At 38.8% G+C, this 26,385-nt stretch overlaps 1 protein-coding gene across 1 annotated transcript; it reads left to right on the forward strand.

Moving 5' to 3' along the window:
• The first annotated feature begins 483 nt into the window (after positions 1-483).
• HTR7 (5-hydroxytryptamine receptor 7) lies at positions 484-23,982 on the forward strand. Its single transcript, XM_054382491.1, has 2 exons — positions 484-1,010; positions 23,232-23,982. Exons 1-2 carry the CDS (start codon positions 484-486, stop codon positions 23,980-23,982), a joined length of 1,278 nt encoding a protein of 425 aa, XP_054238466.1.
• The last annotated feature ends 2,403 nt before the right edge of the window (positions 23,983-26,385 follow it).

Raw genomic sequence — 26,385 nt, forward strand, 5'->3', positions numbered from 1 at the left:
TCTGCTCGAGGCGCGCCCACCAGCTCGCAGCTTCTCGGGAGAGAGAAGAGAGGGGTTCCCGAAGCGAGCCCCGCTTGGAGCGGCGGCGAAGCCGTGGCCCGAAGCGGCAGCGCAGCGCGGCTGCGGTGAAGGGGCGCTCCTCCAACCTGCCGGGAGGAGGCAGCGGGAGGGGCGGAGCGGCTCCCACCGCGTCCCCCGCCGGCGGCGGAGGAAAGCAGTCGTGGGTGGTGGGCAGGGAGAGACCACCCTCCCGACCGCCCCTCTCCTGGCGGGCAGGGGGCCATGACGCCGTGCCCACCGCTCGCCCGCCCGGAGAGCGCCGTGGGCAAGCCTGGCTGCTCCGGGGGAAGTTGAAGGCTGGGACCCAGAGCCGGCTGCGAGGGGGCGGGCGACGCCGGGTGCCCAAGGAGGAGTCCGAGCATCCCGGCTGGCGGGGAGAGCGGGCGAGCGGGCGGCCGGGCTTCATGGACAGCTCACGCGAACATGGTCCTCGCCCTCAACGGCAGTCACCTCTACGGTAACCTCCGGCCCTCGGTCCTGGAGGACCCGCGGGCGCTGAGCGGCGGCAGGATGATCGCCGACTCCTGGCCGCCGCGCAGCCTGGCGAAGCTCGGCCCGTCTCCTCCCGCGTCGGCCCTGCCCACGGCGAGCCCCCTCCCAGCCAACGACTCCCAGTGCGGGGAGCAGATCCTCAGCTACGGCAACGTGGAGAAAGTTATTATCGGGGCCATCCTCTCCCTCATCACCCTGCTGACCATCGCCGGCAACTGCCTGGTGGTCATCTCCGTCTGTTTCGTGAAGAAGCTCCGGCAGCCCTCCAACTATCTCATCGTCTCGCTGGCCCTGGCCGACCTCTCAGTGGCCCTAGCCGTCATGCCCTTCGTCAGCGTGACCGACCTCATCGGCGGCGAGTGGATCTTCGGACGCCTCTTTTGCAACGTCTTCATTGCCATGGATGTCATGTGCTGCACGGCCTCCATCATGACCCTCTGCGTGATCAGTATCGACAGGTGAGACACCCGGCGACCCGCCCTGCCCTCCCGCTGCTCCTCTTACTCCCGGCAGGACCAGGACCAGCAGCACCGGTACTGGCACCGGCACTGCTGCCCTGCCCGCCTCCCCGGGAACCTGGGCGACTCTGGGGATCTGCTATAAGCGGTTCCACCAGGAGCCTCTGGAAATGAGCTGTAGCCATGCTAAAAGCGCGGAGAGAAGCGAGAGCAAGCTTCGCAGCCTGTCTTGTGCGAAGGAGCCTGCGGGAGCAGTCCGTGCTGCCTCCCGCTGTCCCAGCCAGGTGCCCTCTTATCCCTCTGGGAAATGTCCCTGCTACCAGTGCAGTCAAAGTGTCAGAACAAATCCGGTGATAAACTCTATACGTTTACTGTGGCTCTGTACAAGTAATGGGGCATTTGCAGTCAGCTGCTTTAGAATTTACAACGTATGTCTTTAAACTGCTTTACACTACAACTAGGTTTGAATTGATTCTTCTGAAGCTGTGACAATGTAACATCGTTGAGTTCAGTGGAGTTTTACCAGATCAGAGAGTTATTAAGGGTTTATTTTACAACCCAAGAATATTTTCATTTCAAGTTAACAGAACCATTTTTGACAAATAATATTTTATTTGAAAGAAAAATTGCTTTCAAAGATTTGTCTGCTTAAAAATTTCTTCTGTCCTCTTAAAACCCAAGCTATGGTCATTAGGAACTTAGCTTCCAAAAGATACAGGCACTAGAGCAGTATGGAGGTGTATACAGCCTGCAGACGAGGATCATAGGCATTAATATCTGATGTTAAGGCCATACCTAAATCTCACATTTACTCATGTCTAGGCTCTCTTCTGTAGAGTATGCTAAGAATTCTAGCATCTAGAGGAGGACTGTTTTCATTACAACTCAATGCATTTAGCAGCAATTGAAGAACTTCTTAAGTAGACTGTAGAAGTAATTTATCGAGTCCAATATTCAACAGTAGCCTTGGCTGTCTACTTCAAAAAGTTAACTTTCTGCAAAGAAATACTCTTTCAAAAGAATTTCCCACAATAACTGAGGGTTGTTTCCTGCCAGGGAGGATCATGATTTATATTAAATGCAAAACTTTAAGTCCTGTATAAGCATCCCCTGCATTGATCATCGATGCTTTTTATTTTGTGACTGAATACTTGAAATCTTGAAGGGATGAAGTGGGGTGGGTTTTTTTTTTTGTGTTGTGTTTTTTTTTTAATGTGTGTGCTTCTGGTTGTTGTTTGGGTTTTTTGTTGGTTTTTTTTGGGGGGGGCAGAGTGGTGGCCTGTTTGTTGGGTTTTGGTGTGTGGGGTTTTGTTTTGTTTTTTTTTTGTGTTTTTGTTTGTTTGTTTTGGGTTTTGTTTGTTTATTTGCTTTGCTTTGGTTTTTGGTTGCCTTGAAATTTGCTGTCTTTTAACTCCAGCATTGTAAGAAATATGAATAGGCTTGTCTACCTTCCCAATATTATTCTGTTTTTCTAACCTGTTTTAAGACAAGTAATTTAATTTTTCCTCTCTCTTCACATAAAGTATTTCCATCCGTCTCTGACTTCTCTGCCTCCATTTCTAATATTTTTGAAGGCATTTTAACAGAATTAAGCTTTCTTACCCAAGTAAGTCTGCATGACTGATTTACACAGTACAGCTGTATGCTTAACAGGGGCTTTGACTGAACCAGTCACAGTGACTACTTAATCTCTTGCTGTCTGCTTTCCATTCTCTTTCCACTTCCCTTTTCACGCAAAATACCAACAAGAGATACAGCTATGTATTTAGAACAGAATATAACTTACTATGAATGTCTGATTTTCATGAACAAGCACTGGTTTAAACCGGAATTATTCTCCTCTTGTCCTCAATTCTATCACTGGATGTTTATGGAACATGTTTTCTTCATCATTAACTATACTGTTGTCTATTCCCTGCTTGAAATCAAAATTGTGTGAATCATGATGCTTTAACCTATGTCATCTAAATCCATTACATAGCCAAGATAGGTGATGCCATAAATAAAAGGAAACAAGCCAGCAATTCATTAGCAAAATGTCTCTGCCACCTGGCAGTAAAGTCTCCATGATTTGTAATCCTATTTTTAAAAAAAAATCATCTTATACTATTGTAACACTCCTTGGTCACGCCAAAATCTAGCTTGGGATGTTAACTGATTTTTGAATAGTGAATATGTGCAAAATATGCAAACCAGGGAGAAATGATGAAAATTAAATGCGAATGATTAGATGTTGCCAGTGTAGCATTGATTTTAATGATACCATCTTATGGGTAGTTGTTCTTACACTTAAGAAGTTAGGGAAGTTTTGAATGATCAATGAGAGGGATTTATCTCTGAAAAAATAAGTACCTTCAGATAAAGTATTGTATGTAGTATAGGAGCTTGCAAATCACCACATATACAGCACATTAGAGTGTTGGACCACTTTCACAAGGACCTTTTTTCCATGGTTTTGATGGAAACACTTGCATATTTATATTATCTAAAAGAAGATCTCCAGTGATGCAGCCCTCATTATCTCAGTTCAAAGTATACAAACAGAACACGAATCAAGAAATCCAGAACCACAGAAGGAGTGAATGAAATTCTTTGTCCTTCAACTTGGCTGGTATCCATAGTCCTGTTTAGATACACTTAAACTTTATAACACAGTCACCTGTCCTGGGGGCACATGGAATACATTTGTTTAGGGAGAAGGGTTAAGATACAGTAAAAAGGAACATTTTTGAAGTGTAGTTATGAGTTGCACTGCCACCTGGCACCTTAGGACAGTTTAGGAAGCCTTTATTGTGATCCAGTAAAGTCTCTTCTGAAAGGAAAGATGAGGCTATAGCAGCCAGTGCAGAGACAGCAAGTGGGTATTTTAAAATTTTCATTGTTAAGCGTCTAGATTCTTCCTGAAGTAGGTAAGAGACTCAGTTGAAGATAAATATCTGAGAGAATGTTACTATTGACTTAATCTTAAAACAAAACAACAACAAAAGTTGTTTGTTAGAAACAGGCAAGATTTGTAAGGAGAGGTATTAACTTTTATCAGACACAAGAATATATAAAAAGAGTCTTCAAGACCCTTCCAAAGAGGATAAAGTGAGTAAATTAAAGAGATTTTTTGATTTGTTTCCCTTGTGTAAGTATGTGCTGCTCAGCTCATGCCACTGAGAACCATGAAATGCCAGCAGCTGGCAGGCCCATTGCACAGAGAGTTTTTTTGCTGCCCTTAGTGGTGGATGTATTTTTCAGCTGAATTTATCATCTGGAAAGCTCTGAAAGATGCAGATTAGCATGGAGTCTATGAATGGGTTTCATACTGCTGGAAAAAAACCACAGCAGTAGTATTTCCCCAGTCAGACACATGAAGCCCTGCTCTTACTTTTGAAGTAGCTTCTACTCTGAGTTGTATAAAAATGGAGACTGGTTGGTGTTTGTGTGCCATTATGGGGATCTCTAGCTTTGTAAAGGATGCACAAGAAAGAATCTCGTCTGAAAAGATAATTTCATTTTCCACAAAGAAATAAATCTGTGGAGATGATGAGATAATGTCAGTAATGATACCAAGATTTGGACTGTTATGCTATTCTTCAGATCATATCTTTCCTATTATTTCACAACATGAAAACTTCCACAGATCTTTAGTCAGGGTGACCTGAGATAAGTATGTTATTTTTGAGGCGTCTCTATCTTATCTAAGCCCTTTCTTTGGAAGAAGGCTGTCTGTTTACAGGCAAGTCTGGCAGAGCTAAACCAGAGGTGACAGAGGGATAAGAGTATTTCTCCATTTTCAAATTTTGTAAAGATTAAACAGACAAGACATTTGATATCCAGATAATAATTTATACCTTCACTATAATCACCATCCATGATAGCTCTGGAGAGAGGTGGGAGTTACACAGACTTTGGCAGGATAATTGTGCCTCAGTGACCAATAGTCTCCTTTAAGTATTTCTTATTAGTGTGCTTGCTTTTTTTTTTTCTCGTAAGGGTCCCCTTTTCTGTTTCTGAATTAAATGATATCACATTTACATTACTTTTCATTTAAGAGTGAGCAAACATTGGGGGTGAATTATGAGGAAGAGATGCAAACTGTATCTTAGTGGGTGAATGAACATATAAAGGGAATTGATTTAATTTAAACTGGTGGTGTTTGTATGCTGATTCATCATGTTTTTGAGAGTATCCACTGGATAACTGCATAGGTAGCAATTTTAAATTCAGTTCAAGAATAGCTCTTTGGCTTAGAAAGTGATAAAGTAACATAACTACTCAGAGAGAGCTGATGAATTATAACACTTTCCCCACACTCACACAAATAATGAAGCACTTTGGGGGAACTTTTCCAGTCTGCATTTTAGCCAAGAATTCATGAGTATTCCAGAGTTCCATTAAATTGATGAGGATTTACAGTGTGTATGGAAATGACACCAAAGTGTGCTTTTCTGTTGAGCATGAGATTTTTGTATGCAATGATCACTTCTCTCTCCCTCCCTGTTTGGTACCTTTTGCCATACTCCAAGTAAGTATGAATACTTATGCTTCACTTTAGAATACGTCAGTCCTTAAAAGCTCACCATTTCCAGTGTCCTTGGTGCATGCCAGGGAACTGAGGTGTCTCAAAGTGCCTCACAGGCAGAACTTGGGATTAAATTTAACTAAAAACTTAAGCACATTAAAAAGAATCCAAGTGTCTAGATTCTGCCTATATCCAAACCTTATAATGTGATCTGAAAACTCTGTCAGTGATTTTGGAAGCCTAATGTTAACTTAAGAACCCTGCATAGTTTCCTGTTCAGTACCACCTTCAGGCCATGGGTGGGAACAGCTGTGGTCTGTTCTGCTAGCCCTGCTTGGTTCCTTCAGAAAACACATAGGGAAAAATGTGTCCTATCTGTAAGATGGATATGACAAAATCCATTTTGGATCTAGAATAAATCTGGGCACCCAGCAGCAGTGCCCACTGTGGCAGTTTGTTCAGTATAGCTATTTACACAGAAATTACTGAGGGATCAGGAAAAACCTGCAAGGAACTATAGGCAAAGTGTGTGATGGAGTTAATGCAGTTAAGGTCTATACTGCAGAAAAAGGTTTTAGGATCAATATAACAGCTAATTGCTAACTACCACCACCATCAGAAAAGCCATTCTTTCCATTGTTCAGCCCAAACCCCAGCTGTACTCCTAAGTCTGTAAATAACTTGTCTACTTTATGAAAGACACAGGCAGCACTGGTACAATAAAGTGGAAAAAAACAGATGTATTTTCATTCCTTTTTATGTAGTTCTTCCAATGTAACCCACTTAACATTCTTCTACAAGTTTCTCTTCTACAAGGATTTTCTTACTGAACAGTCCTGCAATTACTGTTTTATTATTTACATTGGAAAGAGGTACAACATAAAGTTTTGCTCCCAAATTCTGAGATTAAGTGAATTGGAAGTTGGATACATTTAGTATAAGGCAGTGCAATGTGTACCTCACTCAGAGCTAGCTTCAAAAGTGTAAATGAAGATGAGGTGTTTTGCTGTACTAACCAATCACACTTCTTTGAGCACCTTTCTGTGACATTCTTAGGTATCTTTTCCCATGTCATGTGGGCAGCCTCCAAGAGGTGAAGTTACTTATGCAGTAACCTAGTCTTGGCCTTAGGAATTATTTTGCTATGACTTTCCAGAGACATTATGCTTTATGACCAGCCTGCCAGATACACAATAAATAAGATGGGAGGTAGTGATATTTTATCAAACACTGATTATTTTGTGAAGACTTAACAACTCAGGAGAAAAGGTGGGAGTTTTTTACCACCACAATGAGTGGAAGTTTTGTCCTTCTCTAGTGGGAACAGGCATAAAATCTGAAGTGTGATAGATGTGTCTTGTGGCTGCACAGTAGTAGGGGCTGACAAAGTTTAGGAAGGTAAAAGATGCCATAGAAAAAATTTGTAGACTGATTATTGCTGCTATATACTGGCTGCATTTATGTGGTGTTAATGAAAGGGTGTCATGAAGTGTGGAGCTGCAAAAGAAGCTCTGAAAAGGTGACTGCAGCTGGTAATGTTCCAAGGTATGCATGAATGGGGAATTACAGTTTAGTCAGCACCAGGAAACATGCAATTAGATCACATTTATGTGAATGCCTTCTCTTGACATTGGATATTGCATTCCCCCCCTGCATTTGAAACTATCTTCTGTTTGCTTCTACCAGGGTTTAACACTGGATGAGTTTTCAGAAGTGATTTTGGGGTCTCTAATTCTTGGGGGTTCATCCAGACATTTCAAAGGAGCCTGGTAGTCAGAGGTAAGGGAACATTAATTCACATTTTTGCCAAGCAGGGCATTCTGGAGACATTAAAAAAAATATTTTCTTCCTGTCAAGTTCATAAATATACTTTCCATAAATGAGGTTGGATTTGCTTCAAGATTCACAGGAAAAATACAATTCTAGAAACATTCCACTTAGTTTTTGAAGAGAGAAAGGAGTTTTCAGAACTATCTCCTAATATAAATCACGAAAATGCAAATACCTATCATACTGGCATGATGGTGTAGTGTAACCTAGGTACACTGGTATCAAACTATATTTTCCTAGAATGTTTTCTTGAACTGAATGAGTATAGTAGAATGAAACATCAAAGCATTTGTAGTCATTATATTGTGTTTGAAGCAAGACTACTGTGTCATTGGTAGCATGCTCTCACAACCTTCTAGGGGAAAAGAAATTAACCAAGGAATGTTATTTGAATTATCTGGAATAATTTTATCTGAAACTTATTTATAAAAATCCTTGTAAATTATATAAGGGTAATATCTTATTTCTTTAAAAGAAATCCAGTATTATTTTTAATACTGTTTTTGAATTTCAAAGAGTTTATTGAAAACATCTGTGGCAACTTTTAAAACAGAACATCCCATTTTATCTGAAAGTGATATTGTACAGATGGTCCTGTCTTTTGGTCACAAATATCTATTTTTCCTTCTTTGTCAGTATTTCACACAAAGATCTGGTCCTTCCTCTGTGGACTAGGAAATATGAAGAAAGGCAGCTGTTGTAGGTCTTGTGTGAACATGAAAGAGCTTGAGAAGCAGTTGAATCTGCCAAGATGCAGTTGTTGTGCGAGAAAGAATGGGGAATAAAATTACAAATTCTCGTATCTGAGTGTACAAAGCATGAGCATCATGAGGCAATTCTCAATGCAGTTCTGTCCTAGGAGTCACTACTGTTTGTGAGGCAAAGATAATTTCTTTCAGCTGGAAAGCTGCAAGTTTTAGCTTTTTTGTGTTACACTGAACAGCCAACTGTTTCTAAAGGACTGATTCGTGGTGTATCTATTCCTAAGTATACTGAATATAGGAAAAAACAGGTGACATCTTTTGAGCAAACTCTTACTATAAAGATTAAGCTTTCCTTTCCAAAAGAGTCCAGTAATTAAATATGTCTTAGGGATGGTTTTTCATAAAATAACAAAACTAAAGAATACAGAAGCTTTGATTTTCTTCTTGCTGCTTAATCAGGTGCCTTTATATAGGACATCTAGTTTATCTGGTCTGTATGGGTGGTTCCATATATATGAGCATGTATGCAACTCAGGTAGTGATTCACCTGTGACAGTAAACAAATTTTTTTTGGGGTAATGTATGGAAAAGAATGAAATTTCTAATAGTTACAGCTGTTCTAATAAGAAACAGAATTGAGATGTGCAGGGAAGTCAAGTCAGTACTGAGTATATTCTTTTTGTCTTTCCACTGGCCTCTGCTACTAAATTGTGACCTAGCACCAGAGACCTCTGAGGGGGGTTAACATCATCATGGATGGCTATTTCATTGCAAAACATTTCCTGAGTGTTTAAACAAAACCAACCCAAAACATAAAACCACGAAAGGACATTACAAAAATAACGTTTTATTTTCTTTTCTTTCTTTTTTAAAAGGAGAAACCAGGGCAAAGTCTATTCTTAGAGGTACATTGTGTCTTGCTGAAAAAGCTGGCAGCAAAGTTTTTTCCTGAGATATATTAAGGAAATGGGTACTTTTTTGGTACTGTCAAAAGCTGAAACCAATTTTTTTTTGTCTCATGAAACTCTAAAATATAAGCAAAAGGAAAATTAGTTATCCATTTGTGTTTATAGTGGCTTATGTTCCTTTAAGGAGATTATGGGAAGTGGAAGTAGAACCGTATGAAAAGCAGCAGTTTTCTCACATTAGAAGCCATTTATCTTGCAGGCTGTAGCAGACTGAGAAGCAAGCATCAGCTTGCCATGTATTAACAGTGGTGGAAAAAATGCTCAGGGATGAGAGGAAGACTGGACAGAATTTGTTGTACCTCAAGACATCAGAAATGTGGCCTATTGGTGCTGCAAGTTAAATTGAGCCACAGATACAGAGCTTTCTTTAAGTACATTGTTTATAAACTGTTCACTAGGGACAACGTATTTCAACATTTGATTTGCAGATCTCCAGAGAGGGTGACAAAAAGTAGCTGCAAAAACACCCATCTGTTGTCAATAGTGTCTGTTTACTAGCTATAACTATTCCCATACCAGAAAAAGCAGGGAATTTTGAATCAAAGCGGCCGAGAGAATTTATTCTACTAACAGGTATTTAGAAATTGGCAATAGGCAAAAAAATTAGAAAGGGGAAACATAAGGCATGAGCACAGGTAACAGAAGTATGTGATGCTAAGCTTACTGGAGAATTTGTGCCACAACTGTCATCATGAATATAAATCAGGAAAACATATTGTGATTGTCAAGAAATATTTCAGATACACAGTACCATTTGCCAGAATAATTTCTGTAAGCAGTTCTCCATGTGGGTTGTTAAATTTTGTTTATTTGCTCTAGAAGTTGACATTTAACAAACAGCTGAAGTATGAAATCCATGAACAAAGTCAGAGCGTGTTGTCTCACCATGAATTGCTTGGAAATATTTATACCCATGACACAAAACAGCTTCTGACAAGATGGAAAGCTTTTCTTTAATAGTTTAACAAGATGTTTTGATGCTAAAGATAGTACAGCTTTGGCTCTAAAGACTTTATTTTTTTTCCCCCCCATTGTTACTTACTGCATTTTCACTTTTACCCTGAGAGTCTGCACTGGCAGACCTACTTCTTAGCACAAGCAGTTTTAGCAAGAATACCAAATGTAGTCTCTCAGGAATGTATTGTCTCATATTAAAAAGCTGGTTTTGCTAAATGAGTTTGGCCATTAGCAGAACACAGTCTTCATTTCTAAAAATAACTGAAATTAAAATAGCATAGTAGACTGTTTGTCTGTGAATTAAACAATGCAAGAAGGAACTTAAACATTTCCAAAACCTGTCACTTAACTTGGAGCTTCTGCACTGCTTCCTAAGTGCTGAAGCAAAGGGATTGTCTTATCAAATATCCCAGATAACTGCAGTTTGTAATGAGCTTCCTGTGAAGTCTATAGGCTAGCTGTGGTGATTTGTCCCACACTGATGTCAAAGTTCTGCTCCTGATTTCAAACGCACTTTTGAAGTTGTCAGCATGGTAATAAGAACTGATACTATTGGAAGCTTCAGGCACAGCAATAAACCTTGGTATTTTAGTTTTTATCCACACAAGGTTGATCTCACCGTGTCACTTAAGAACCTCAGGGTTGCTAACTTGCTGCTGAGAAAAGTAAAGGGAAGGCATACTCACTGAGAGATGAAAAGAAGGGCTTCTTTCTGCTGGTCCCACATATTTCAGTGCTTTCATGTGTGGTGTAGCACCTGTAAAACAAATAGAGAAGCCTGGGATCCTTGATGATCTCCAGGTCTTGCTATCTCTACAGACTTTGGAGGAGAAGATGGTCTTTTATCGGCTGTGTCTATTTTTGGTTCAGCATAAAGGTATTCTAAATTCTGGGGAACCTGAAAAGGTCCTGTAAAATAAATGTGACCCCCCCCACATAGAATGAGCTGGACAAGTGGTCACTTGTGGATAACCAGGGGGTGAATCCAACCTGAAATTTTGTCATTCTGTACAAAAAGCCCAGGAGAAGAGAGCCAGAGGGCCAGAAAGTTCTTTCTTGACAGGAGAAAAGCAAAAGGTTTTCTGTAGATTGGATGTACTGTGTACCTATGAAGTTTGTGGTAGCAGTTTGCTTTGTGTTGAAATTTGCTCTGTATTTTAAAAATATTTAGTGTTGCAGATTTTGCATGATTTTAAAATGGAGGAAAATGATGAAAGGCATCCTTGAAGGAAAAGAATATACTGCAGTGAAAACTCATTTTGGGTAGACCCTTATTCAACAAGACAAAAAGGACACCTTATCCTGGCTAATCTTTTGTCAGGTTTCCTATAGAGAGATCTCAAAGCTTACTTGGAGCTGCCTTTGGAAAAGCAGAACTAGTGACATCTGAAATGAGGAGTCTGGACTCCTGGATTTGGATTAAAGTTTACTGAAGCAGCAAGCTGGAAAAAGGCAGTCACGCAGAACCACAGCATGGCAGGTCTGAGCAAGACCCAGGAGGTTTGAAGTTCATGAGAGTGGAGGACTAGTTAGCTAGAAAGAAGTGGTGTCCATTTAGCCATTAATGTCTTCATTCCCAAATGTGCTGGTTAAAATGAATAAATATTATGACAAATTAACTATTAAATATTGTGGTCATAAAGGTCTGAATGTATGGTTTCACCCACAACAGTTTATGGTTTCCTGAAGTTATTTCTTATCACCAGATGTTTATCCCCTTCAACCTTCTTCTTCAGTTAAAGAGCACCTGGAGCTGTGTATTTGAGGATTGTAACTGATTGCAAGGGGAAGAACTACTTGTAAAGTAATATTACATTTTTACAATTTGTCTATTTCCAGTTTATAGAGGAGAACTCGTTCTGACCAATTCATTTACGGACATTAAATTCCAAAACATCACTGAGCAAGGCCTTTTCTGAGATAAATGACATCAGGCAGGAGCTTTACATGTGAAGGGAGAACTGAGGATCTGGTGTATAAGCATGTTGTAAATAAATGTGTTAGTTAAAACACTAAATGTTAAGAAAATAAATGACATATGGTTGAGAGATGTGGTAGCTAGAGCAGAGCTCACATTAACTGACATGAAAGATGATGAGACATGACAGTCTTATTCTGCACCACATACTGAGCAAAAATATACTGCTAAAAAAATCAATAAATGGCAAATAAATAGCTGCTTGTATAAGTTAGAGGGAAGGAATCACATTATTATCTTCTAGTAAGTCCCCATTCCAGAAGTTTCTGTTGGAAAGGACTGTGAATAACAGGTTTGTAAAAACTTTGAATTGCAGATACACAATTTGATCGATCATCCTGCCTCTCCTTGATACCTTTCTCTCCTGCTGTGTTCCGACCCACTGCCTCCCTTTCCAAACCAGGTTATGATTTCTTCCTATGACAGGACCTATTCATAATAGGAAGTGGAGACATGCTTTTACTACTGTAAAGGACAAGCAAGCCCAGAGTCTACACGTATTGTAGGCAATCAGAATGGGATGTTCTGTTATAAAAATATTTTATGCAATTGTAACAATTTTCCTAGATTTTACTTTGTTACAGCCATTAGAATGGCAATTAGAATTATTTTCTGGCAGTGTCCTCTTTTGATACTTCAGAACAAGCTGGTTCCGTTCATTTGCTTGTATGTGAGCAGCAAGGTCCGGTTCACTATTGTGTTTCAAACAGCTCAATTCAGGATAAAAATCCTGTGTAGAATTCAGAATGAAGGCCAATTTTAAAGCTTTACTGGAACACAGCACAAAGCACTGCTAGATACCTATCTGGATATGACTTTGAGCAGAGATAGCTTCTTCTCCTAGTGCTTAGACTAGAGTTGTACTTGGTTGCTCATACAGTGGAAATTTGTCACTAACTGCCTACCTCATGCTTTGGGTACTTTGGTTGTTTGCCCCCCCTTTTTTTTTTTTTAATTGACCCTGTCTTACAAAAATTCTTTGCTGCTATTCTCAAGTAAAGCATCACTGATCTAAGTTAGCTAGGGTATATTGGTGTATACTTTCTAATCTCAGACTTTGCTATTCAACAGAAATAACTTAGATGCTTTGGCTGCTTCACTACCTCAGTTTGCCATTTTTCACTTTTATTCTGTTAGTGGGTTTGCTTCTTGCTTTCAGACATAATTGCATTGAGAGTTCCTTTGTGAGGGGATTACATTAGTGAAAAGTATTTTACACTGAACTGCAGTTAAAATATTTTTCGGGAAAGGAGTGCAATTAAACCCCACAGTGCCCAGTTTCTAGCACCAGTAGGTAGCTCTGGATGACATTTCCATGTTATAGAAACCTAGACTCTGTACAGACTCTATACAAGATGTTTTACACATCCCAAAGTTTTAGAAACAAGACTTCTAATTGAACTTGCTTTAGACTCAGATTTTCCTGTATATCTAACACATTTTATTTACATATTGTTTGTTTTGGTTTGTTTGTTTGTTGGTTTTACACATCCCAAAGTTTTAGAAACAAGACTTCTAATTGAACTTGCTTTAGACTCAGATTTTCCTGTGTATCTAACACATTTTATTTATATATTTTTTGTTTTGTTTGTTGGTTGGTTTGGTTTTTTCCTGCTGAATTTGGGCAAAAAAATAAAACTCGAGGTGAACATTTACAATTCTTATATACCAGATCCAGAGGAACCTAGCAAAATCTTCATGTGATTTTTGACAAGTTCAGACCTGCCCTCAGGCCAGTACAACTAGGGACAAAGCCCAAACTGTCCAAGTAGATTAGTTCTGTATTGAGATTCCACCATATGACTATATAGGTGTTCCCTAGGGCTCTTGCAAAATTGCTGTGGAGAAGCAAAGAGGAGAATTTGGACCAGGTCCTTCTAGTACTCTTTCTGTCTAGAGAGAGGGAGAGAAAGAAGGGGGAAGTAATCTATAAGGAATTGTTTCTTAAGTGCTTCATCTGGAGATACATTTGTATTCAAGGAAGGAAGAGCAAGGCCATAAATATCAGCACATTTAAATAGATATTCCCTGAAGACACTTTGTTTTAATCCAGCGGTATTAAATACTTTGTTTTAATATAGTGGTTCATCAGACTGTGATTTTTCATTTCATTCATCACTTATACTGTGGAAGTTTCCGAAATGCTTCATTTAATCATGCTAAGACATCAGTCATGATTTTCTAGTTAAAGTTGTAGGAGGCTTTCATTTTGAAACACCATTATAACTTTCAAAATAATTCCTTTTAAGCTGATGCTTAGTGTCAATCCAAGCATGACTCACATAGTGAGGCTGGAAAAAATCACCTTAGCCATTTCTACTTCATGGGAATCTGATGAGGGTTTTCTTTTTGAAAAAGATGCTTTTTCATAGCTCTAAAATCAAGCCCCAACACATTTTAGTTGAAGGTGTCTGTTAGCTCACCTCAAGAAACACAACCCCCACCCCTGGTTTTCAGGTTCCCAGAGCTCTCTCCATCTCCTTGTGCACTGAGGGATTCTCCAGTGAAAAGCAAGGGGCACAGGACACCTGAGTCTTATGCCAATATGGTGCCAGGGAATGGTCATAGCACTCAGGCGGGCACAGGAGCTTAGCAGATCTGCATTTTTGTGTTGTTGAGCAGCACATCCCTGTACTGTTTTGACAACCTCTTCTTCCTGAGAACTGTTTAAAGGCCTGGTGTCTCATTCCCAGTCTGAGACTCCACCATCCACCCTGAAAAACTCTCCAGGCTGCCTCAGCTGCATCCACATAGGCATCCTCTGATGTGGATCTGCTGGCACTCTGGTACCCTCTGAAGATCCTCCTGGAATTTGCTCTGGTTTCAACTTGTTTTTAGCAAATACATCCTGAAATCTACCTTGCTGCCAGACACAAGGGGGTCACCTGGTGTATGTGCATGGTAGATTAATACATTGGCCAAAGTATAGGCACAGATCCTGTGGGCTATAATCTGCTTCTGCTCAGCTAAGAGGTGTTTGTTCTGATGCCTGACAGGGTACAGAACTGAGGCAAAACACGCTGCAATTTCTATTACAGCTTACTTGAATGCTTGCACAGAATAGGATGGACCCAAGGCTAAGGCATGTCTGGTGGTTGTGTCCTGGCACATCTCCTGTGGCCTGAATTGAAGCTGGTAGGCTGGCCTGTAATCATGAGTGCTCATCTTTGCCACAGGACAACAACAGTCAGGATATGGGAGAGTAAGAGATCTGAACTCTGTTAGGAAGTCAGGAGTCTGAGAACTAAAACTGTCTCTGAAGGCAATAAAGGGAAAACCCAGAATGTTAGAAGTACTGCAAACTGACAAAACCCTGAAATCTTCATTGGCTTTGGCAATGTCCTGAGTGTGAGGAACAAAAGGATTAAGATGGGTGGAACTTGAAAGAGGAAAATAGGGATTTCCAATTCCTAATCTGAAAAATGGATTCTTTTCCATTCCTCTGTTTTGTTTAGCTAATGAACTGCCTCTTTTTAAGAGAGCAGGCATTTAATCTCAGCTGGTGCTTCAAGAACTCACATCTTTGCTTAACGTTACTCTCCTTCACAGCAAAGGCAAAGCAATAAATAAAGCTTTTATACTGGCAAGTATTAACTCTGTGGAGCACTTCTGCCTATCAGCTGGGCAACTTGGGCTATCCTGATGACAACCAACTCATATTTTTCTATACTGCTTAGCCCATAGGATCGAATTAAGTTCAGTGACTTGAGCCTTATATTCAGTTGTATAGGTGGTTAAGGCCAATGAGCAAATGAATCATCTAAGGCTTCAGATCCTGTAAACATGTAGGCATTCAGCAACAGATCATCATTAACACCTGTCTTCTGACAGACTGCAATTGCCAAAAGGACAGCGAGATTTATTGTGCAGGAGGTAAAAGTGCTTGGGAGTAAGGATCAGAACATGAAATTAGCTCCTCAGGAGCTAAGGCCTGAAGTAGAAGAAGGAAAAATAAGAAAAATATGAAGCTGTGAAGTTATGCAATATGAGAGGAAGAAAGTCCCTGAAAGTACAGAGAAAATGAAAGGAATGTAAGAGTGGAGAACATAATCTTCTACTATGCAAATTACATTCCTTTAGATATTTAATTTTGATTGATTTAATCCTCCCCCTCTACCAGGAAAGCCTACAGTTCTTGATTTCCATAAAAAATAACGCCCCTAAAATTTTTCTTTTGAAAAATGAAAAATAAATCAGAACGTTTACCATGTACAATAAAAATATAGTACTGTATTCAGTATGTACCCTATCTAACAGTAGGTTTGAATGTCTTCCTCTTGTAAAGTAAATTTAAGGAAATAGGTTTAATGAAGAGCAAGATGAGGGATAATGGGAAGTGTTAATCTTGCTGAAAGCAAACCAAGTATTTAATTCTCATTCTTCCAAGTATAAAAATCACAGTATTGCTGTTTCAATAATAAAAGTGATGCTGAAATTGTATGGAACATGAAGCATAAGCATCTAAAACAATAGATATAAACCCATACATTCGAGATTTCTCACTCATTACTGCATTCACTATCTACTAAGAAGGCTGAAGGAGAGCTTTAACCCTTTCTAGCAAATGCAGTCAAGACATGGGAGCTGGCTGCTGTGATAAGACTTTTTATAAACTATGTAGTAATTCATTACATAGAAAAGATGCAGCGTTTAACTAGATGGAGCACAGGACTGTTGAACAAAGTTTTTTTTCCTCCACTGAATACTGGTTTGATTTTGTTAGTTCTGCTGTCTCAGTCTAACCGTATTAAAATATTTAGGTTTAAAGTCACCTAATTCATATTCTGAAGGCTGTTATATATGCAATTAAATCAGTAATTTTGTTCTCTTCTGGGAAGGAGAGAAGTATTTTACTGCCTCTGAAATATCTTCCTCTTCACAGCCAATAAACTCATGGTTACCATAATATGATTATGAGGCCAGCCTGTACTGCAGAAAGCCAGGTATCAGTGCTGCCATACAGCAATTAACAAGGTTATTTTTCACATTATAACACCTTAGTCATGCACTGCAATGCTCATGCCTCAGTACTTAAGTATTTTTATGTTTCTATCCCTTTACTTCCATCTCAATTATCTATGCAATGGGAATAGTATTTCCCCGATCAGTTTGTATACCTCATTCTATTTAAAACCAGGTCTATGGGACAGAACATCTCTTAGTGTAAACACAATATCTTTGAAAAGAACAATTTCTGTTAGGTGGTTTGACATAGCCGTAATAGAAATAATGTATTTGATCGTTGCTTCAACTTGTTATATTTATATTTACTGTTTAATGTATCAAAGTATCAGGAAAAAAAAATCTAGATTGATCCTTCACTAGGGTGAATATTTCTGAGTGCTGGGTAGCTTTTAGGAATGCATCATACTCCTATTCTTGTGAAGCATCTCTTAATGCTGCATTGAATTAAACAGAAAAATTATGAAAGATCATGAGGGAATCACAGCCACTGAAGGAAGATCAGTAGATCAACATCATTCTTCCAAATAAATCATTACTGCAGGCAAATTGTTAGGCAGAATTCTATAGCTGTGGGTTGGCAAAGAAACTGATACAGGGAGATACGGGAAGCTACTTTGCTAGAAAAAGCACAAAAGGAAGCAAGTAAGCATTTTTGTGCCTGTGAAATAAAATAATTTTATGGCTCTTTTAAAATACAAAAATAGGAAGAACTGAAAGAACCTGAGCTTAAGCACAATTCTTAGTCAGATGGTAAGCAATAACAAAACAATATGTCAAGAAATAGCTAGAATACGCATCTCTATCATTTTCCAGTACAGTGCTTCAAATTCTATTCCATACCAAGCCAATCTGGTTTGTTAAGTCAAACAGTGAAGGATGTTAATCTGACTCAGGAATAATCAGTTAGATCAAGTCAGTGAATTCTGAGAAACAAATGTGGACTAATTAGAATGGAATTCTATCTGCTTATAAAGTACATGGAGACCAGGCACAAAGGAATTAAATGTGTGTGCTTCAAAAGCAGAAGAAGTCATGCTGATGTCATGGTGCATTCAATTTATTACTGCATTGGGCAGCAGGCTTTGAAACAGTTTTAATGCTTTTGGCTGTTAGGTTTTCTGTTACTCTGTGACTTTGCTCACAGTGAGAAGCAAGTCCTTTTACTTTTTTTTTTTTCATTTATCTTTTAGCCATGTAACAGAGGTAATAAAGACAGGTTTTGGACACAGGATCCCAAATTGGACCATCCTCTTAGTATTTTCTTTCTATTGTTGAATTTGGTGTAGCTGTTAAGCCTCAGTTTGCTTTCTTCATATTGGAAAAAAAAAAAAAAAGACTTGACCCATCACAGTTTCCACTATAGCAATGAAAAAACCACCATTTTTCTGGCTTTAACATTTCAGCTATGTTTATCTTTCTCAGGGGAAAAAAAAAAAAAACCTCAAAGGAAAGGAAATGAACTTTGCTGCTGCTGATAAAAAAAAATCAGGTTCACACACACAAGTTATACCTGGATGATGTGAAATGCTATCATACCTGACACTGCTGATGTTTTTTTCTCACAGGAAAAAATGCTCTCTTCTTATACATCTGCAGAATTACTAATCAATTCAGCCATGAATGAGAGTTATTAATGTGAATGATAAATAGATGGCTATGTTGACTCACTCTGTGGTAGTGCAGATAAAGCAAACTACTTTTTGCAGTTTCTGGGATTAGGGAATGAAATGAAAGTATTTACAAGAAAATAAACCATAATGAGCCTTTCATATTTTAAGTATAACAACATCTAGTGGGACACAGTGGTGCGGTCCAGTTTCCAGTTTGATAATCACTGTGCAAGCAATTAAATATGACAGCCATCACAACAAGCAAACAGCTAAGACAAACGGAAAGGGAAAGAGGGAATACAAAGCGTCATGGAGTGCCAGAAACAGACACCAGGGTCAGTGGGTACCTGTTCCCTTTGCCATGTACCATGCTATGGTCCATATCCATCTCAACACTTCCTATAACATTCAATATATTGAGCATGCTGTAATAAGAAATGCCTGTGTGAGCTAGAGTTCATGTGAGAATTGAGGCTTTTTTTAGCCCTGTAGGATAAAAATTATTTTGTGTGGCTGTTGTAATGCATCAGTATTAAAAAAAACTAGAATGAAAAAACCCACATACTGAATGATCTCAGGTGCAGTCCTATACAGTTATAATGGTTTTCCATTAAATTGTCTATAACGATTGCCTTCTATTAAATGGTGGCAATTTAAAGGTACCAGGAAAGAATACTGGAACTCAGGGAGTCAATTATTTTCTTTTTTAAGCAAAAGGAAAGAAAGGACTTACTCATTTACCTTTTTCATTGCTGGTGTTCATTCAGTGAAGGTGCCAAATGTCAGTTGTATGCAACAGCCAACAATATCACCCCATGAAGGAAAGACTCCTTTACCTACCACCTACATTTGAGCAGAGTTCCAGAAGAGATCATTTTTCCTCCCTAGAGCTGGGCACCCTGAGTGTGTCTCACCCCTGAATCATAGAATCTTAGAATGGTAGGGGTTGGGAGGAACTTCTGGAGATCATCTAGTCCACCCCCCGAGCCAAAGCAGGATCACCTAGGGCAGGTCACACAGCAACGCCTCCAGGCAAGTTTTAAAAGTCTCTGGAGGAGACTCCACAATCTCTCTGGGCAGCAGCACAAGAGGCAGCTTCTGATGCAGTGTTGAAGAGGAGGCACTGAGAAAAGTTTTAAGAAACTAATTACACCTCTTCCTACATGTGCTCTGTCCCTCACCATTTGCCTTCCTTTTTGTCTACAATTTCTGCTCTGATTTTGACAAGGGACTGTTTTTTAAATTCCAGTGTGTAGTGCAAAAAAAAAAAATTCCTATAATCTTATTTTTTCGTTGTTGTTATTTTCTTTGTTTGTTTGTTATTCACCCTCTAGACATTAGTGACAAGTTCTTCTTCTCATTTTTGTCCACTCACCCAGGAGCCTTTCTTCTTGGAATGACAGCAGGACCATAGCTGGAGAATGCATTGTGCTTCTCATAATGTTGCTTAACAGTTGTTTGCTGTAGCATCCTGCACTTCAGCATTCTGCAGACAGCATCAGTCAACACTGAGTGAGAAAATGCCATAGTCAGTTTATCAGAAACAAGGGCCATGAGTCTGTGATACTCTGCTTTTGGGTGGTTACCTAGATAAAGTCCTCACTGTGCTAGATGCAATATGGATCGTTGCCCTGTCTGGCAGAACCATGCAATCAAGAAGTTCAGAGAAGGAAGAACAGGAAATAGCGTTGCCCTTCTGTTACAAGCAAGAATTGAGGAACAGTTTCTTTCCCACAAGATCAAAAGGAACATCTGTGGCATCTAAAAGAAACAAATCTCAGAATTACAAGTCTGAGACACTTCTTTCTTGTGGGAGATAGCTGTGCTAAATGAAATGGGCTTTTTAGGGAAATTGAATTCTTTCTTTTCCAGCAGCAAGCCTCAAGGTGTTATATATTTTTGAATTATATGTCCTTTAAGGGTTTTTGTTTGGTTTGGTTTTGGTTTGTTGTTGTTCTTGGGGATTTTGTTTGTTTCTTTTGAGGTTTGGTGGTTTTGTTGTTGTTTGGTTGATTGGTTTTAGTGCGTTTGTTGCTGTTGTTGGTTGTGGAGGATTTTGGGGAAGGTTCAGCATTACAAACCATATTTTTACCATGAATTTGGCACAATACTTTTGAAGTTCATGAATCTGTTATGTCTTGGACACTCTCTAGTGTATTGAACAACAGTAGAAATTTACATTATTTTGAAACTGCAAGGAAGTTTTCAAGGACAATAGATTTAAATGGAGTGATAAAAAAGCAACATTCCTTCATTTATGCTTGCTGACTTCTTTTCCCTATCATATTACATTTAGCAAAACGGATAAGGCAGAAAGGATGCTGGTGTATTTTTATGTTAATTAACATATTTTAATTTCAAATCACATTTTTGAAGCTCAGATAGCTTCCAAAAGAGTGGTGCCAGGGCAAAACTAATGAATTTTAATTTTTTTTCAGTATACTTCTGCTTTCATGAATTCTTTTTGTTATATTCTGATGCATGAGAATGCTTCAGTAGGCATTCAGAGTGTAGAACCCACAGATCTGATTTTTACAGAAATCCAGTTTAACTTTTTTTAGCTACATAATAAAGCTCACCTCCTAAGTGTGCTATTTTTAATGACCAGTTGGGTAACAGGTAAAAAAAATGCTTTGGGAAGGTTAGCCAACTTTTAAAAGAGTTTTTCAAAGCCACACATTGCAACTGATAAGTAATCTTTCTGCACAAAGGATATGTTTAACTGTTTTGTAGCAAAATCATGCTATTCTCAGACAAATTTTAAGGGTGTGCCACTCCTGTCCCAGGATGACTCCAGCTAATAACCTTGCTGCAGCTACATTACTGGAAGCAGTACAATGTATTCCTTAGGCAGTTAACTATGGAAATTAACTGCATTAACCCTGCTCTTCTACCTCTTGGAGTGTTTCAGAAAACTCTCAGCATCTTGGCAGCGCAAAGAATTTTGGCTGATGTGCTGTAAACCAGAAAATTCCATGGGCTGTAGAGTTTGTCAGTGGCCACCATACCTGGCCCAGCGTCTATATTCTAGTGCTAACAGAGAGGGGTGCATGAAACAGCCTTTTGTTTTATAAAAGTTATAAATGTTATAGCATAGTCCATGTATCACAATGCTCTAATCCTGGACAATTTTAATAACTGTTCCTCTCTCATGGCTTCAGCAGGCACAGCCTCATTGGTAAAATACTGGCCTGCTCTACGTTTTTTTTTTTTTGCATGTTGTGGAGAATAGGGCATAAACCCCCCAATTCTGTCCTTTGTGTAGCACTTGCCACAGCAGTAATATAAAATCAATGACATTGTTAAGAGCAAATGTTGGTACTCATCAGAACAGATCATGAAAAGATGTTGCTTTTTTCTTCTAGAACTGTAACATACATGGGTGCTTGTGTAAAGCAGCAGCACTGCCCATGATTTACTGCATTGCAGTAAAATCAACAATGCAGCATTCTGCTGAGCCTGGCAAATACTCGTTTAATTTGCTAGGTGAACAGGGAGAGCAAAAAAAATGCTCCCCCGAAAATATTTTTAGTCATGCTACTATATATTTTGTTTGTAATGCTCCAAAAACCTCACTGTGTAACTGAACACTAGTACCTCTTGAAAGCAAAATGCTCGTTGGAAACCTGATTTGAAACCATTCCTTTTAAAAGTTACAAAGTGAATCACAGTGATTTTTCTCAGTATTTCCTTTGGGAGGAGGAAAACAAAGAGCAATTTGAGAGGTTAACAATAACTCATAGGCAAGTTCCAGCTGAGCAGAAAACAAATTTCAAAGTCAATGTTAGGTGTGGAAAAAAGCATCACATAGCTAGAGAGGAAATACAGAAAGCTGAGAGTAAATATAAACCTAGGATATTTCTGTCCAACTATAGGGACGTAGAAATTTTGTAATTTTTTTTTTAGTTAGAAAAAAAAACCCCTAGTTTTAAATATCACAGCTTACAAAACAAGTTGTCAACAGTCAAGACATTATAAACATTTTTCATGTTTGTTAACAATTTACCACCACCACCATAAATGTAGCTTTTTGTAAAACTTTTTTTTTCCCCCCAGGTTTTCTTTCACCGTAAGAGATTTGGTTCAGTAAAATTTGATTCAGTAAAATTGGGTTCAGTAAAATTTGAACACTGAATAAACTTTTTTTTTTTTAAAGTAATTGCATGATGATAGAAAATTGTTGTAGAATTGAAATAATCTACTCGGCATACATGTGCAGTTTGTTGTACCCTTCTGAAAAATGGAGGTAAGAAATACAACTCATCATATCAGTTTAGGGGCAGGGATAACTGTTGAATACATAAAAAGAATGAAGATGAATGCATGCTTGTTTCAACTCACACCAAAAATCATTAGGCTTTGTGGAGTGAGCGGTCATCTATACTCCAAGATTCCATAAGTTAGCCAAATAGAATGTAGGTTTCAGAATTTCCTTGAAAGCCAAAAAATGAAGACTGTACAAATTCATTAAAGTCATGATCCATTATGGCCAGTAGGTGACTACCTACTAGAATAAAAGACCTGTTATACAGAGTATCAACATCAGGGATTTCAGCGTGAAAGACACACGCAAAGAGAGAATTGAAAAAGGAAAAATAAAATCTTAGCCAAAGATGTTTTGTTTTAGGGCAGATTATGTGAAATAACTTTTATTGTCTAACCCCTGCAACTGTGTAGTAACTCTACATTATTGTTCTAGGTACCTGGGAATAACAAGACCTCTCACCTACCCTGTAAGGCAGAATGGGAAGTGTATGGCCAAAATGATCCTGTGTGTATGGCTCTTATCTGCCTCTATCACTATACCCCCACTCTTTGGATGGGCCCAAAATGTAAATGATGAAAAAGTTTGTTTGATTAGTCAAGACTTTGGCTACACCATCTACTCCACAGCAGTTGCATTTTATATTCCGATGTCAGTGATGCTTTTCATGTACTATCAGATTTACAAAGCTGCCAAGAGGAGTGCTGCTAAACACAAGTTTGCTGGTTTCCCCCGTCCAGAAGAAGTGGAAGGGGTTTCTATGAATGGAGTAGTAAAACTGTACAAGGAATCTGAAGAATGTACTAACTTTTCACGGCTCCTAAAGAATGACAAGAAAAACATTTCCATCTTTAAAAGAGAACAGAAAGCTGCCACCACGCTTGGGATTATTGTTGGGGCTTTTACTATCTGCTGGCTGCCCTTCTTCCTCCTCTCCACTGCCAGACCCTTCATCTGTGGTACAGCATGCAGCTGTATCCCACTGTGGGTTGAGAGAATATTTCTATGGTTGGGTTATGCAAACTCTCTCATTAACCCTTTTATATATGCCTTCTTCAATCGGGACCTGAGGACAACTTACCGCAACCTCCTGCAGTGCCGATATAGGAACATCAACCGGAAGCTGTCAGCTGCAGGGATGCATGAAGCTCTGAAGCTTGCAGAAAAGCCAGAATTTGTTCTGTAAGGTCACTCATCCTTTACTAATTTGATGGTTTATTACATGACCTTTCCCCTCACAGATTTGATAAACGAGGAGTTAAGGGAAGAACCAGGTTGCTTGAGCACAGTTAGTGCAGTTTTCAAGAAAGAGAAAGGTAGCAAGGTTAATTCTTGTACAGCCCACCATTTCTAGTGAGCCTGGAGAAACAAGAACACCATCTAAAGAGTTCAGGTGTTAGAGGAATACCAATAATGGGAGAGGTAAAAATGTGTTGCAAAACGTTTGAGTTGCTGGTAAGGAAAGAGCAAAGTTGGCCTAACCCATTTGTTTGGTCTTTGGCTCCAAAAAAGCTTTTAGTAGGTGTGAATGTTGGATGCATCTTTTGTCCTAGTAATTTTTTTTTTTCCTGTAATAAAGATTTAAGAATGGAGAAAAGTTTAGTATAATTCATTGCTTTCCAGTTTGTTACTATAAAAATAAATCATTTAAGAAGAAGCTGGGTCAAAGAATTTATATTGCTTAGAAATACCCTTTATTAAGAAAAAAAAAAATATGCCCACTAAATTTACTAGATTGCGTGGAAACAAACTGCTTTTTGAAATTTAATGGTGCCTTTGAACAGTGACTATAGCACTGAAAGATCAAGTTACACTTCCAATGTGAATATAAGAGTTTGAGTAAAGCCACATGGACCAACATCTGCAGCTGCAGTTATGCAGCACAATTACACCAGTGCTGCTATGCCAATTACACCAGGTAAAGATCTTGTCCTATATTTCTAGTATAACAAATATGTCTGATTACCAATTATTTCAGGAGCTGTCTGGTCTTGGTCTGTCTTTTCTTTCTTTAAATCTCTTGGCTTTATCAGTTGAGCCTTTCTCTAACCTAGATTGAGAGCCTGTCTGTGCTCAAGCTTTTTCTGTTGATGTATGGCTAGTCCTTATTCCGCTTCAGTAGTTAATTTATTGTCTGTTTGAAAGGTCTTTTAGCTTCTTGGGATTTCTTTCCTTGCTGAAGTCAGTAAGAAAAAAATAATGTAAGACTTTATGACTTTCAGAGAAATGTGGACTTTAACTGATTTTGGTCATCACTTCTGTTTGAAGTGATTTATAGCCTTGACTTTTCTAAGGATCACAACAATTTAACATCTCTTCTTCTAGTTGTTTCCCTCACCACTGCAGCTCATCCAAGTGTGTGATTCTACTTCTCTTGACTTTGGTAACAAAGCTCTTCCTTCAGTAGAGCAGGGCCAAATATTATAACAATATTTGTATTTAATAATATTTCATTAATTATATTAATATATGAATAGCAATGTATTAATATAAAATGCACTGATTATGTAATATATTACCATAATAACCAATAAACTACTTTTTAATTTATTTTTAATGTGTATTTTCTACGTTTTCGTATTTCCTGTTTTAATCATAATAAATATATCCATTTATTATGATTAAAACAACATATAACAACAAGATGCTTTTTCAGGGCTGAGTTTGCACTGCACACCACATTTCAGATGAAGTACAATGTGTATAAGTGAAGAAAAACTATTTCAGAGCTTGCTCTACTTTTTCAGATACTGGGACATCAGTGAGCAAACATGTTCATTATCAAAATGCCTTAGCAGTAAATCAGAATTCTAACTGAAAGAGGCTTAGACAAGAAACATGAGGAGATATTTGTTTGATTTCAAAACCAAAAATTTTACTTAAAAAACCGAACCAAACAAAAAACGTAGTACTGCATCAAAATACCTAACTACATCAATGTTTGTTTTTTCATTAGATAATTTGCTACTCATCTGACAAAGGGGTAGCAAATGAATGGGTTAGTGAGAAGTCTACATCAACATATGTGCAGCCTGGCATGTGCTAGTTTCAGCCCCTAGAGCAAATCTTGGTCTGTGCATCCTTTTACAGGTTTCTAGGGGAAAGAAAAGAGGGTGGATCAGATGTGGCTGTGGGGAAAAAAAGGTAATAAAAAAATCTCCCAGAACAAGCCAGGACATAGTGAGGCAAACATAACACTAACTGAATGGAGACAAAGAAAGGCAAGATATCAGAAACAAGGCAGAGATGCAGTTGTGAGTTTCAGATTTATGACAGGATAGTTACTTTAGGGAAAACAAGCAAAGAATACAGAGGTAACAAGGATATGTATCCAAGATGCTGAAGATAAACACACAAACCTCTCTGCACCGATCTTTCTTTTTAAGAAACACTGCATGTTGGATAAGTCCACAACCCTTAGTCACAGAAGGATGCAGATAATGGTGACAGCTGACTCTGTAACACCACTCCTGGGAGATTTGGAAGATGTCAGCTATCTCATCCTTGCATCACAGTCTGAGATGTCAGAAGTCCCATATTAACTATAGATTTGGAAAGGCTTGAAACATTGGACAATCTCAGGTTTTCT

This window comes from Indicator indicator, chromosome 7 (genome assembly GCF_027791375.1).
Source record: "Indicator indicator isolate 239-I01 chromosome 7, UM_Iind_1.1, whole genome shotgun sequence".
Taxonomy (NCBI): Eukaryota; Metazoa; Chordata; class Aves; order Piciformes; family Indicatoridae; genus Indicator; species Indicator indicator.

What these genes read in the sequence shown, in the direction of transcription:
- HTR7 (XM_054382491.1), top strand. Translation starts at nt 484, where the DNA reads ATGGTCCTCGCCCTCAACGGCAGTCACCTCTACGGTAACCTCCGGCCC. An exon ending in TGCGTGATCAGTATCGACAG is followed by an intron (nt 1,011 to 23,231) that starts GTGAGACACCCG and finishes TTATTGTTCTAG; the next exon opens with GTACCTGGGAATAACAAGAC.